The 13,588-nt window shown below is 38.9% G+C and overlaps 1 protein-coding gene across 4 annotated transcripts in view; it reads right to left on the bottom strand.

Annotated features, from left to right (window-relative positions):
• Positions 1–439: 439 nt before the first annotated feature.
• The window catches only part of AFTPH (aftiphilin), a 42,738-nt gene continuing 29,589 nt past the window's right edge, over positions 440–13,588 (bottom strand). For 2 of the 4 annotated variants that reach the window (XM_083348871.1, XM_083348872.1), the window contains one exon: positions 440–1,594. In XM_083348871.1, the coding sequence (XP_083204997.1) occupies positions 1,450–1,594 (145 nt within the window). In that variant the 3' untranslated portion in view covers positions 440–1,449. The remainder of the gene's footprint in view (positions 1,595–13,588) is intronic. The other 2 variants (XR_014490757.1, XR_014490758.1) reach the window with 2 other exon arrangements.

Below are 13,588 nucleotides of genomic sequence, written 5' to 3'. Positions count from 1 at the left end.
TTACTACACTAAATTGGCTCTCTGCTTTATAATACTTCCGCCACGTTTCCTATTTTCTGTCTCTTTATACACTTACCTATAGCCCTTCAATATATCTGTTGGAGAAAATTAAGTGAAGCATTTGGATTATCCTTAAGCTATCTGACTAAGATGGGATTGCTTAGGCCCTCGGAAGAAACTGTAGCTAAGGTCCCAAAAGATCCAGTTCTTTATAGGCAGGTATCCCTAGAAGAAGGAAAGTATTTTCCACATACCAATAGGAAATAAAATTATATTACGTTTAAATGAATAATAGTGTATGTTTTGTTACTTCTTTGGAGTAAAAAGCCATTCAGGTACACATTTTCTTTTCAGGTATGGAAAAAGGGAATCTTCAGTTCTGCCTTCAGCAGTATTGAAATCATAAAGAGAACATCAGTACACGCATTAACAGACTATATAACTTTATTTGTTTATTTTGATTAGGCTAAGAGAAATTTGTACACTGAAATTTCAAAAAGACCTCAGGCATGCACATGAACCTTGTTAGAGGTTGTTCTACATAGCATTCTCTTTTTTTTTCCATAGGAATTTCCCCAAACATTTACAACCCATAGTTTTTTTTCTCTGTACATACAGCCTAAACCATAGCAACCTATGATTATGTCAAATTTACATTGTGCAAAATCAAACATAAGAATAGTGGTACAACAACAACAAAAAAAAATGTAACAAATATATTTCATTGTAAGACATTCAGATAGTCTTGGTCCTTCCATCCCAAACCATATTGATTACTACGTAGATCACAATAATCAAATGGCTAGGCAGTGATCTATTACTTTTCTAAAATGAACCCGAAGTAAACTGTTAAAAGATAATGTCAAGATAATGTTATTACTAGAAGGCAGAAAACTAAAAATCAAACATCAAGTCCCTAAAAAGAAAAGGCCTCATTAGATGAAGAGGGCCTTACTTAAAAAAAAAACAAAAAAAAAACAAGCCCCACAAAACAAAAGGCCTGACCCATTTTTTGGAAAAGAATTTTCATCAAACGTTAAAGTGATTCATTCTGACCAAAACAAAAACAAAATAAAAATAACACCTGGGAAATTTCATGAAGAGCAAAAACTGGGTGTTTTCATTTTAAAAAAATGTTTATAAAGTTTTATAAGAAGGACACAACCAGTGTATTCCACAAAGACAAATGTTTACACCCCAGCACACAGAAAAAAAGGATGTTTTCAAAAAAGGTGCAATCCTCCCCAATTATTTACATTTTTTTTTCTAATATAAATCCAGGGCTCCAGTATGTAAATAAATATACATTACTATGTATATCTTTCTAGTGCTGCTTACCGACAAATCAACCTGAACTTGGATTTTTAAATTGAAGCGAGATAATTTGTAGGTCACAGAAAAGAGCTAGGGGGAAAAAAATTAATAGAAATTGTCCAATCCACTTCACTTTTAGTCTACCTTGCCTTGGCAAACTGTTGAAGGTGTCAACGTAGATGGAAACATCAACACCTTGGCATGCATGAAAGACAGGTCAGGAAGGCTAGAAATCACCTTGGCAGCTTCGTCACTGAGTTGTTCTTCCTTTGGGGGTTTTCTATTAAAAAAAAAAGGTTGAAGACAAATTGTTTAGTATAACCCTAACCAGTTACAGAAGAACACTATTTAGAAAAACTGTTTCCATTGACAAGTTCTATTTGCAGCACTGCTCAGTGGGGCAAAGGTCATTTGCTGGCACTGCAACGGGAACATCACACACTACTTCTTGAATACAGGAATTCAGGACTTTGTCTTGTTAAGTCGACCCTGCACATACAAGGAAAGCCTGTGCAAGAGAGTAATCCCAGTTTTATCTTAAATAATAGATTCTGCATCCACATACATAAATCTAAAATTGTTCTGTTGAGCTGAAATTTCATTCTGACATTCTGATTTTAACTACATAAAGAATATGTAGGATTCGGTCAACATTTTCTTCATTGAAGTTGATAACTCCCATTAACTAAGGATCCAAACGTCTGAAAACCATCATTTATGCGGAGAGTCTTCATAGATAGTGTGGGGTTTCCACTTCAAGAAATGTACGAGTATAGAGCAATCAGAAAACAAAACAAAAAATATATCCTGCCCTTCCCTGTTCAAAGTGAATTCTGGAACATGACTGGTAGGGAGAGCTGGAGGACAGGGGTGTGTGTGTCTTTTTGTGTGTGTGTAAATACAACATTTCAAGTTCAACTGTTGCCAAGCTTGATAACAAGATCATTCTCTTGTCCTTTCAAGCCAGTCATATGATGGTAAGTTTTATTGCTCTCCACTGTTCAAATGGAACTGCATGAAGAACAAGCAGTCTGTTTATACTCACTCTTAATTTTAAATTTGTTTCCTACTATCACATGCCTCACTAAACACAGAGAGACCTTAAATTTCCTTTTGGAATTGATCTCTCTTTATAGTACAGGGCATACCGTATTTTCCGGCGTATAAGACGACTTTTTACCCCCTGAAAATCTTCTCAAAAGTTGGGGGGTCGTATTATACGCCGGGTCGTCTTATACGCCGGAAAAAAAATCAGTCAAGCGTCCCCGTTCTTGCAAAGCAGGGCCGCCCCACGCAACTGAGCTAACTCCGGCGTGGCTCCGGGACACGGCTGGGCGGGAGCGTTGGGCGGCTCTCCCCACGCAAAGGCGGCGCTGCCCGTTGGCTCTTGGCCCGAGGGGAGGGCCTCGCGCCTGCCGGACTCACCTGTCACCAGCACTGCTCTCCCTCCCCGCGGGGATGCGCTTCCGCCGGGCGGTGGTGTCGGAGACGAGCTAGCCTGGTGGCCGGGATCGGAGCTGCGCGCCGGACTAAGAGGCCATTTCGTGAGGCGAGAGGGCGGCGGGAGGGGGGAAGGAGAAGGAGGAGTCCCCAGACGTGGCAGCTCTTCCCGCCGCCCGTGGAGCGAGGTCGGTGTCCTCATCAGCCGCCTTTGCCTTGGCCAGAGGGATGCAGGGTGGGCACTTTAAGAGGCAGGCAGGCGCGGCGTCCCAGGCGGGGCGTGGGCGCGGCAGTCGCTCTCCCGGTTTGGCAAGTTTCCCAGCGGGTGACCGAAGAGCAGCCTCTGCCGGCGCTTACTCCAATGCGCTGCAACTAGGAGCGCGAGCCGCCGAGGACGGGAGAAGCAGCCGCTTGGGCGCATCAGCGCAACCGAGACGAGCCAGCAGGCAGCCAGGATCGGAGCTGCGCGCCGGACTAAGAGGCCGTTTCGTGAGGCGGGAGGGGGGAAGGAGGAGGAGGAGTCCCCAGACGTGGCAGCTCTTCCCGCCGCCCGTGGAGCGAGGTCGGTGTCCTCATCAGCCGCCTTTGCCTTGGCCAGAGGGATGCAGGGTGGGCACTTTAAGAGGCAGGCAGGCGCGGTGTCCCAGGCGGGGCGTGGGCACGGCAGTCGCTCTCCCGGTTTGGCAAGTTTCCCAGCAACAGGTCCGAGCGCAGGAGCCGCACCGCCAGGCTGCCCAGGAAAAGCAGCCACACCGAGAGGCTGCACGCCCAGTCCAGCTCCATGAGGGGCAGGGCGGGAAGCCGGCTGGGAAGAGGGACCGGGAGCCCGGGCCGAGCATGCCTCGGCCGACAGTGAGAGGGAAGCGCACGAATTCTAAAAAAGAGGCAGCGGGCGGAGCTGCCCCGCCCTGCGCCCAATGGGAGAAGTTCAAGGCCTGGGGGGGGGAAGCAGAAGGGGCGCCGGCCGTGGCGGGGTGGCGGCTGCCCTCCGGCACTGCCTGCCGCTTGGGAAACGCTGCGCCTCGGGGGCCGGCAGAAGCGCGGGAGCAGCGGGAGGGCCGGCGGGGCCAGTCTGGCCTTCGCCTCCTCTGCGACGGGCAGGGCATGTAAGTATTTTCCGGCGTATAAGACAAAACCTTGAAAATCTTCTTAAAAGTAGGGGGTCCTCTTATACGCCAGGTCGTCTTATACGCCGGAAAATACGGTAGTATATTCATAAATCAAGGCCTGATCTCAAGTTTGCCATTCTCTATTGCTCATCATTCTGACCAGAATAAGCAGGCAGACGAAGGTATAAATACACTTAACCCATTCCTTCAAGTGAAGAAGACCTAAGTATAATCACATATTGTCGTACATTGGTGGTTAAATTAAGCAGATTCATATCATATATATTTGTGAACGTTGCACACTTGTATATGTTGGGGTAACCTCAACTGTGCAATGTTCACAAATATATATGCAAAAGATCTATGAATCTGCTTAATTTAACCAGAAATGCATACATGTACTTGAGTACCATGAGATTTCCATAGTGGCAATTTAAGTTTGCATACTCTGCTGACAATATAGACTTAGCAGTCCTCTTTTAAGAACAGGGTTCTTTCGAATAGCAATACCAAAGTGTAAATATATTCCTGCAATACAAAAGTATAATTTATATTTGTTTAAAATATTTGCAGAGCCAAAATCTCACTAATAATAATAATAACAACTTTATTGTCACTTTGAATGTACACCAATCGGCATACATCAAAACGAAATTTCTTTGCATACAGCTCTCAAAGGGTCACCACCTCCGATATACACTCCTTGTTTGTGCTCAGCTCAAGTTTCAGATCGTCCATTTTAGTCTCTAGGGAGCGAACGATGGCAAACAGGACAGATGGAAACGGAGCTTCATGTGGATTAGCCCTCATATTAGCTTGTATTCCTGCACAACAACCTTGCCTCCTTTCCTTTTCCTAATCTTGTCTCTTCCACCGTTTCCTTAAAGAGGCCTTGCTTCTTTTCGCTCCTGGAGCATGCTGCTGCCGTGGCCACCAGTTCCTTCGCTCCATAAGCCCCGGGACCTCCCCTCCTCTGGAAACAGCCCTGATTTGCAGTAGAATCCATCGCTAGGCCAGCAGTCAGATCTTGCTGCTGGCAGAACAAATTGAAGGAGGAAAGTGACAACTACTATACACTCTTTGTTCATAATGCTTTTTGCAGATTTTAATGGCTAATATTATTCTTTGGGAGTGGGAACACTTTACGGGCATTTTTTTAGATCTCTTTTATTTGCCTGCCAGTACAAAAGCAGATATGTTTAATAATGATAAAAGCAGTAGGTTAACACAAGAAAAAAAGACAAAAAGACACTACTACTGAGGTAATAATACTTTTTAAAAAGTCAAATGAAGGTTTACAAAATAAGCTCTGAGATTTCCAAGATTTCATCGCCCGAGATGAAGAGCAGAAGAGTGGAGTTGGCTTAAGCCAAGTTGCACCAGACTCCGATCTTTGGTGATGAGAGTGTCCAGAGACATGTGTAAGGCTTGAGAAGCAGAATGAATTCTGGGGAGTGGGAAGCATAAATAAAATAGTATGCAATGCAGCGTGTTGCACAATCCCTTTCCTACTTTTGTTCTGGACCTACTGCAAGGTAGCTGCAGAGCTTTCATAAAGGCTGCTGTTAAGTGATAAATATAATAATTGGTCGTTTGTAAATATACAACTCTTTTTGGAAAAAGTAGGCCTTCTATCAAGGTTTCTTTGATAGAGTAGTAATTGCTATAAGAAGGGAAAAACTGAGAACCGCATTATACCATACTAGATAGTACAATTTCAGCTTGACCCCCTCCAATTACTAAAATCTATTTTTGTACACTCTTTGGTCTGTTTTTCAATATTTAGTATAAGTTATACTGAGTCCTGAGAATCTATTTTTCATAAATACATTGAAGGAAAAAAGTAGTAGATCCTTCAAGAGTTTTACATTTAAAAGTTCCATCAACTTCTCTGTGAACTCTGCTTAAACCTCTTCCAGTAAAAAAAAATCTTTTGGAATAGGATATAAAAAATCCCCTAAAATGGAGATATTTAGGTTGGGTTCAGCTTATCTGCAAACAAGCTTCTCAAGTATTTACAGCAATACTTTTTAAAAGTGCCACTATACTCTGTATATACTTGTGGATAAACCAAAATACAATGAAAAATGTGCTACCCGTGGATAAGCTAAGTGTGAAAATTAAAACATGAAAATTTCAAGGGTTGTCTTATCAGTAGATGGCACATTTTGTCATAGTATTTTGGTTAAAAATTTAAGCACTGGCTTATCCATGGAAGGGCTTACACACAAGTATATATGGTGCATTACACAACAATCTTTATTCATCTCATTTGCCTCCTTCATAAAATTCAAGTACTAAAGGTATCAAAATAGCTGTTTTTCATTCATCTGATCCAGGTTTTAATTTCCTCTCCAATTTTGGTGCCAAACACACTTTCCTTGAATGATAAGTTTAACTCATTCAAAAGCTGGAATTTAGCTACAAAGTAACACATTTTCTTGTTTGTTTGTTTTTGTCCATGTTTTTCAAGGACCTAACAAGATCACAACTTGTTCTATATAAATATAGCTATTTATTTTTTAAAACTGCAAACTTTGAAATAACCTACCTACTCTTACCAGCTAGTAAACATCTTCATGTAATAGTTGGGGTAGGAGTAAGGGGATTCTAGTTCAACACACAAGATGGTAAACAATCAAGAATGAAGAAAACTGGATTTCATGAAATAGGTCAATTTGTCAGCTGCTACTTGCACTTCATCTAAACTGGAACCAATCTTTTTGCTTGCAACACTTTTTGGGAGAATAATATAATATGTGCCGCCTTGTACATTTGGTCTTACTCAATTATTCTTTTATTAATCCCATGTGCCACCAGTATGATGGATTTGATTTCTATCATGTTAATTTAAATTACTAATAAGGGAAATTTAATTTAACGATTTAGATCTGTGCTTCTCAACCTTGGCAACTTCAAGGTAAGTGGAACTCATCTCCACAAGTCCATATATTTTAAGGATGTCAAGGTTGAGAAACACTGATTTAAATCACAATTTATTAACTAGTTAGAAACATTCTATAATCATTTCTAGTAAAGGTGCATATTACTTTTTATATGGCTTTAATGCATTTTCTTCAATATTTAAGAGAATGATGCATTTTTATTTTTAGAATGTCATTAAAAATGCAATGATGTTCTTAGTACCAAGTAAGCAAATATATATGTGATTAGTAGTTATTAATCAACATAGAGGTTTGGAGGCTATTTTTGCCCTGATTTGCTGCAGAACAATTGTCACTCATGTTTATATTTTACTAATAATCTTGCTTGTTCTAGCTACTCACTTCAAGAAAATGTTGTTTTTTAAAAAAATATGCACATGGATTTATTTAATTATCTGTATTATTAACAATGGCTATACTCCCATGACACACTTCACTGAGCAATAGGAAGTTATGTGTGTCTAAGAACATCAAAATGAGATTAACTAATTCAGAAGAGCAGCTGTTTGGGTCTCTGTGAGGCAAGATGGCTACCTGGCGCATTATCTGGCATGCAGTATCACTGACCTATTAGGATGCAGCTTGGGGAACAAAAATATGAACAAGCAGATGAAATGATAATCAGGGCCAAAGATCTCAAGAGAGGGTTTAAGAGAAACCACCTTAGGCCACAATGTGACAATTCTATTTTTGCTCAAATATTCTACAGTAATTTTGAAAAGCTTATCCAAAAATATTTCAAAACCAGGTCTTTCTTTGGTTCCATACAATTTAGTATCTCTTCTTTAACTTTTTATTTGTCGTAATGAAACAGCATAGACCAGCAGCAGAGCTTTGTCAGTACTGTCGGTACATTTATTTAACTAAAATCATGTATCTATTTAACATTAAAAAAGATGAGCATTTTTGCTCATCTTATTTACAAATTTTGAAACAGAAGTGTACAAATGAGGGGTCTTCTCAGTTTTTTTTAGTGTTTTCATCTATTAACATACTTGCATGTATATACTGTACGTGTATATGTATATGTGTGTGTGTGTATATATATATATGGATATATATATATATATATATACGTATATGTGTGCGTATATATATATATATATATATATATATATATATATATATATATATATATAAATAATGTGTGTGTGTGTGTGTGTGTGTAATTTTTTTTGGCTTGCTAACAAAGAATAAAGGGAGACAGATATGATCATTTCAAACTTATTTGTTCTCATCAGTCAGCCATACCCTTCTGAGATTCGAACCTGGGCTGATTGCATCTTAAGCAGTTGTTTTAACCCTTAGGCCACAGACTCTCTCTCTCTCTTTGTTAGCTGAGGAGCAAGGGAGATATGTGTTAAATGTTTGTTAAGTATTTAGAACGTACTGGCTTAGGTCCAAACACGGGACAAATCTTATTATTATTATTATTTATTAAATTTTTATACCGCCCTTCTCCCGAATGACTCAGGGCGGTGTACAGGGCAATAAATATCAAAATGTAAATACAAAAGTTAAAAAAGAGTTTAAAAGAATTAAATAATTATGCCCAATATAATACAATAATAAAAGTGTGTTAAAACTAAATCCAACCCCAAACCCATCAGACCAGGCCAGATTGTTCAAATAAATAAGTTTTTAAATCGCGCTGGAAGGAGCGATTTATGTCCTGTTTCAGCCTATATATATGTATATATATGTATATATGTATGTATATGTATGTGTATATATGTATGTATGTGTGTGTGTATATATATATATATATATATATATATATATATATATATATATATATATATATGTATGTATGTATGTATGTATGTATGTATGTTTTCGTAGCAACAGGACATGAAATTGACTTTGAAGGAACGAAATTAATCTCCAAAACTGAACACTACAAGAGAATAATTATAGAAGCCATCGAAATAGAGAGACACCCCCACAACATGAATAAACATGACGATACCTCCCGCCTACCAGACATCTGGAAACTAGCCCTAGTCAACAAACGAGTCCCAGCCATGAAAACCGACACCGGACCCACAACACAGGACACCACCACCAATCACCCTCACCAGACTCAAACCCAAACCCACCCCATAGATGAAATGCAACCACCATCCAGAGGCCAAACCTCGGCGGCATCTCCAGCTGCTGCACCCCCGACCCCCACACAAAGCAAACTGACATACGCCATGAACACAGGGCCAGACTGCAAACCCGAAGCCAAACCAAAGCCCGGGATGTTACACCACAGCCTTCTGCTCGGGACATTACATCACAGAATTCAGGAGGTTACAATGCTAAAACCCGGGATATCACAACACAGCAAACCACCCAGGATATTTCAACACAGAACTCAGGAAATCACTACAACAGAGCTCAGGATGTCATCACACAGCCCATTACCCAGGTCGTTACAACACAAAGGACTAATGAGCACACAGCCAGCACCTCAACCACACAGGATGTTACAAAGCAGTCAACTAATCCCCTAACAATAACCGCATCAACCAATCATGATGTAACATCACAGCCAACCAATCCGCTTACAGCAACAAAGCCAGCACCCCACACATCCCCACCAGTATTTATAGAGAGACGGCAGCTCCGATCACGCTTCGCTTGCACAAGCACAAAACCGAAGACACCAGCCTGAAGATGACGAGTGGGACCTCATTGAAATGTCGCCAAGACACCCACAATCCTACACGGGAAAAGACCCGAATATGCCAAGACCTACATATGTGTGTGTGTGTGTGTGTGCATTGATTGCATCCAACAAACAAAACATAATTAAATCTTTGCGAATAGTGAAATTTCTCTTTGATTTGGCAATGTAAAGTTAATATAAAAAAGATGTATAAGGGGGGACATACTCATTTCCAATTCCCATCATCTGAATTATTTTCTTTTAATCTTTCAATTTGCTCTTTTTATAACAAAAACCAGCTGAGGCATTCTGATATTGCTGATGGTTTCTTTCAAAAGGGTATTCAAATCTTGAAGGACAAGAGCACTATTAGACAAAACCACAAAAGAAATAAAGGCATTGTGGTACATACATTTTGTTATTGTATTATTGTATTGTCTTACTGTTAGGTATATTCTTGAGAAATAATTATAATTCCATCAGTTGGTGATGATACTAATTCCTTTGCAACAGCATCTAACTTGTTCAAAAAGAAATTTAATTTCAACTGTCTTCTGGGTTGACAGAATACATGCGACACACCATTCTCACACAAGCACGCAAATGAGTAACTGACAAAGTGGCTAACTCATTATTATAAACATATACTGTGTTCCTAAATTGCCACTGCTGTAGATACAGATAAGACAACCTATTCTGTTGAATTTTCCAATTTTCCAATTGTTAAATATAAAAAAATACTGATTTTACAAATGCTTATGGCACAGAAAATTCTGTATCTAATGCTGACCTATCATGATTCTTCTTGCACATTTTTTAACATTTCTCTTAAATGTTGCATCTCACCTATGTTCAGAAATTAGTTAACTTTGCCATTTCAGCAGCTGATTTTTTTTAAAAAAAGTTACTGTTTTCTAAAGCTTCTATTTGATATTGCATTTTCAGACACAAGTGGTGTCTTCAGCTTAGCAGCAATTTAAGCGAGACAGATACTGAATCAACATTTCTATACGTAACATGCCTCTTAACAGAACTAGTCAATAAATGGCAGAGTATCTAATGGTTGGCTGGAAAGACATCTAAGAAAGTCAAAACTGTATTTTCTGCTTAACTCTGTTGTTCAGAAAGGCTTAAAACTACTATTTAAAAATAATACTTGACTATCAAAAATTTGATAAAGAATACTGAAATCAGAACTAAGGCTCACTAGGACACCATCAGCTGCAGTTTGTGTTAGAAATTTATTTTATTTTAGAACTAAAATACTAAGGACTGGCTTTGTATTATTTTTTATTAAATACATATTTATGCTTAGTTGCATGGCAAATAAGTGTACATTCCATACAATTATATAAAAGTAAAGGGACAATTCTGCCAAAGATAAGCTTTTCCAGGTCAATTCATGGTCTAATGATCACCATATATTTGCAAACTGAAGTAAATGACATTCTATGTTCCATCGAAAGATCAGCAATTACATTACTGATACTTGGGAAGTTTAATTCTGTTGAGTATGTTATCTTATAATAAATGCCAACAAATAATTCTCCTTTTTAAGTCTGAACTTGAAGAATGAGTCTCTGCCTTTTTCTATGATATGTCGGAAGGTGTGTGAATGTGGAAGCAGAGAATGGATTCTAAGCCTGCAGGTTTGGACTGTCTCTTGTTAAATTGTTTGCAAGGCACTTGGAGAGAAAATAATTATCCTCAAAATATGACAAATGCAGGAAATGGAGCATAATTTGCAAAATATGACTGGTAAAGTATTCGCTACAATTTTAATCCAACCTTTCTGCCTTTATGGCAACCCACAATGAAGTACAAAATGGAAAAAAAAATAAACAAGCACCCTTATCTTACCAGAGCCGTTGGGTGCAAGAAGCTGATTTCTAAGAAGGGTTGCTATACTCGGTCTCCCTAGAACTATTTTTCCTTGTTGACTGATTCTTGGAGACCATCACGGCAGCTTTCTTGGCAAGGTTTTTTTTTCAGAAATGGCTTGTCACTGCTTGCTTTCTAGAGCTTAGTGTGTGACTGGGCCAAAGTAACCCAGCTGGCTTTGTGCCTAAGGCAAGACTAGAACTCACAATTTCACGATTTCTAGCCTGATGCTTTAACTAGACCAAAGTGGCTCTTCCACCTAGAATAGTTTGCAATATAAAAGTGGGTGGAAGGGAGAGAAATTACCTAATTTTAGGTTTTAGTAGTTTTAGCTACTTTAGGAACATAAACAAATCATGTTTCCTCTACAAATGACATAAATATATTGGTATCTCACATACTGTACATTCCTTTTGTAGCATGAACAACCCTGGCTTTAATTCATCACGGTTCCAAGCCAAATATTAAATTATCAGGAATGCTGCCGAGACATGTTTTTTTTCTCCTGATCCTTGAAACATACAGAATTATATTTTTTTCTTTTTCAGCAGCGTTTCTGATTTAAATGCTAAACATTAATTCTAAATGAATATTTATTCCCCAACTAGGAACTCTGGAAATGTGTATATTATTCCAGCTGCTCCTCAGCTACAAGAAAGAAAGTCCATAAACTGTTTCTATGCAGCTTCCAATTTTCCTTTACAATTCTTCTTCTACAACAAGCAGGGGATAGAATCTAATAAATTTTAAGTCTTCACGGCTGTTCAATTGCAAATTTATGGGTAGGAACAGGTTATACAATAGAAAAAAATCATGCTTAAAGGCAGATGCAACGTACTAATGCTTATAATTGGGAAGGAACCATTCGTTTAAATGTTAGTTACTTTATGCTCAGATGCTCCTCTTGTTATTCCCCCCCCTTTATTTCCTACTATTTCCTTCAACTACCTAGCTATGCTTAAGGGAGAGCTCCACCAAATGTCAGAAACTAAGCAGTGTTGGATCTTGATAGTATCCGGATGGGAGATAGCTAGGGACTACCAGAACTGCAAGCTAGGCTGAGAGGTAAAAAAAAACATCCCAGAAGGGGCTATGGCAGATCACTTCCAAGATATCTCTTGCCAAGTAAACTACAGAGATATGGATGTGTAATCACAGAAAACTTGGCGACTTTACCTTACCTTTCGTCTCAACATACCTTTATTTTGAACCACTATTATTTGCTCTGTAACATTTTAAAAGTTATCTAGATAACTATAAGAAGAAAAAAACCCTGTAATTTTAATGAAAAATACTGTTAAGTTTAACAGACCAGCAGATCAAAATTCAGGCAACCTAGAGCAAATTTGTAAATGTTACTCCAAATGCAGACAGAACCCACATTGTAAGTAACTGACAAAAACAGTATGCAAGTAAAGCTGCTTTTGGATACCATCTATCATGTATCTGTTCTAGTAATGAAGTCAAGGAATGGTCTGAATGCAAGAAAGGCTAAAGCCTTTAATAGGTGATCTAAAAAAACCCAAAACCCACTGAACTCTGTGACAGAAGGGAAACCTTCCTGCCTTTATAAAGAACAGTTTTAAACAGACCCAAATAATTGAGGCCTAGCACGCCCCCTAGTGGCACAATATTAAAGTAACATAAGATCTATAGGTTAGCCTAGCTTTCTTCTGCTTGAGGCTCTCTAGCCAGGTTAGATTTCACACTGGCTAGATCAGGGGTCTTCAAACTTGGCCCTTTTATGACTTGTGGACTTCAGCTCCCAGAATTCCTCAGCCAGTGTGCCTGGCTGAGGAATTCTGGGAGTTGAAGTTCACAGGTCATAAAAGGGTCAAGTTTGAAGACCCCTGGGCTAGATACTAGATAGGTAACAGCCCAAATCATCCAGATGTGTTTGAGATGAGACAAGACTATTTCATATAGTAGCAATTTAGAATGCTTGAGTTGCTAAGGAAACAGCTTCTGAAATTTGGAATACATTTTTTGTGAGGGATGAATTTTATACTACTGGGATGAGCATATCCTCATTTTACATGCAGTAATTGTGGACAGAATTTAATCTTGCAATTAAATGCAAGAATTCTAGCAATTAACAAGCAGAAGCCAGTTGCAGCCCTCTTCTTTTTGTCATTTTTTAAATTTTGCATAGCAGCACTAGTCATATTGTTACGATTTATATTCTGCTATTAAAAATCAAATACTTAAATTTTATACAAAATTCAAAACGAAATCTTTGCCGC

The sequence above is a fragment of the Vipera ursinii genome, assembly GCF_947247035.1.
Source record: "Vipera ursinii genome assembly, chromosome: 1".
Taxonomy (NCBI): Eukaryota; Metazoa; Chordata; class Lepidosauria; order Squamata; family Viperidae; genus Vipera; species Vipera ursinii.
The sequence above is the reverse complement of the archived record's forward strand: the minus strand, read 5'-3'. Positions and strand labels throughout refer to the sequence as shown.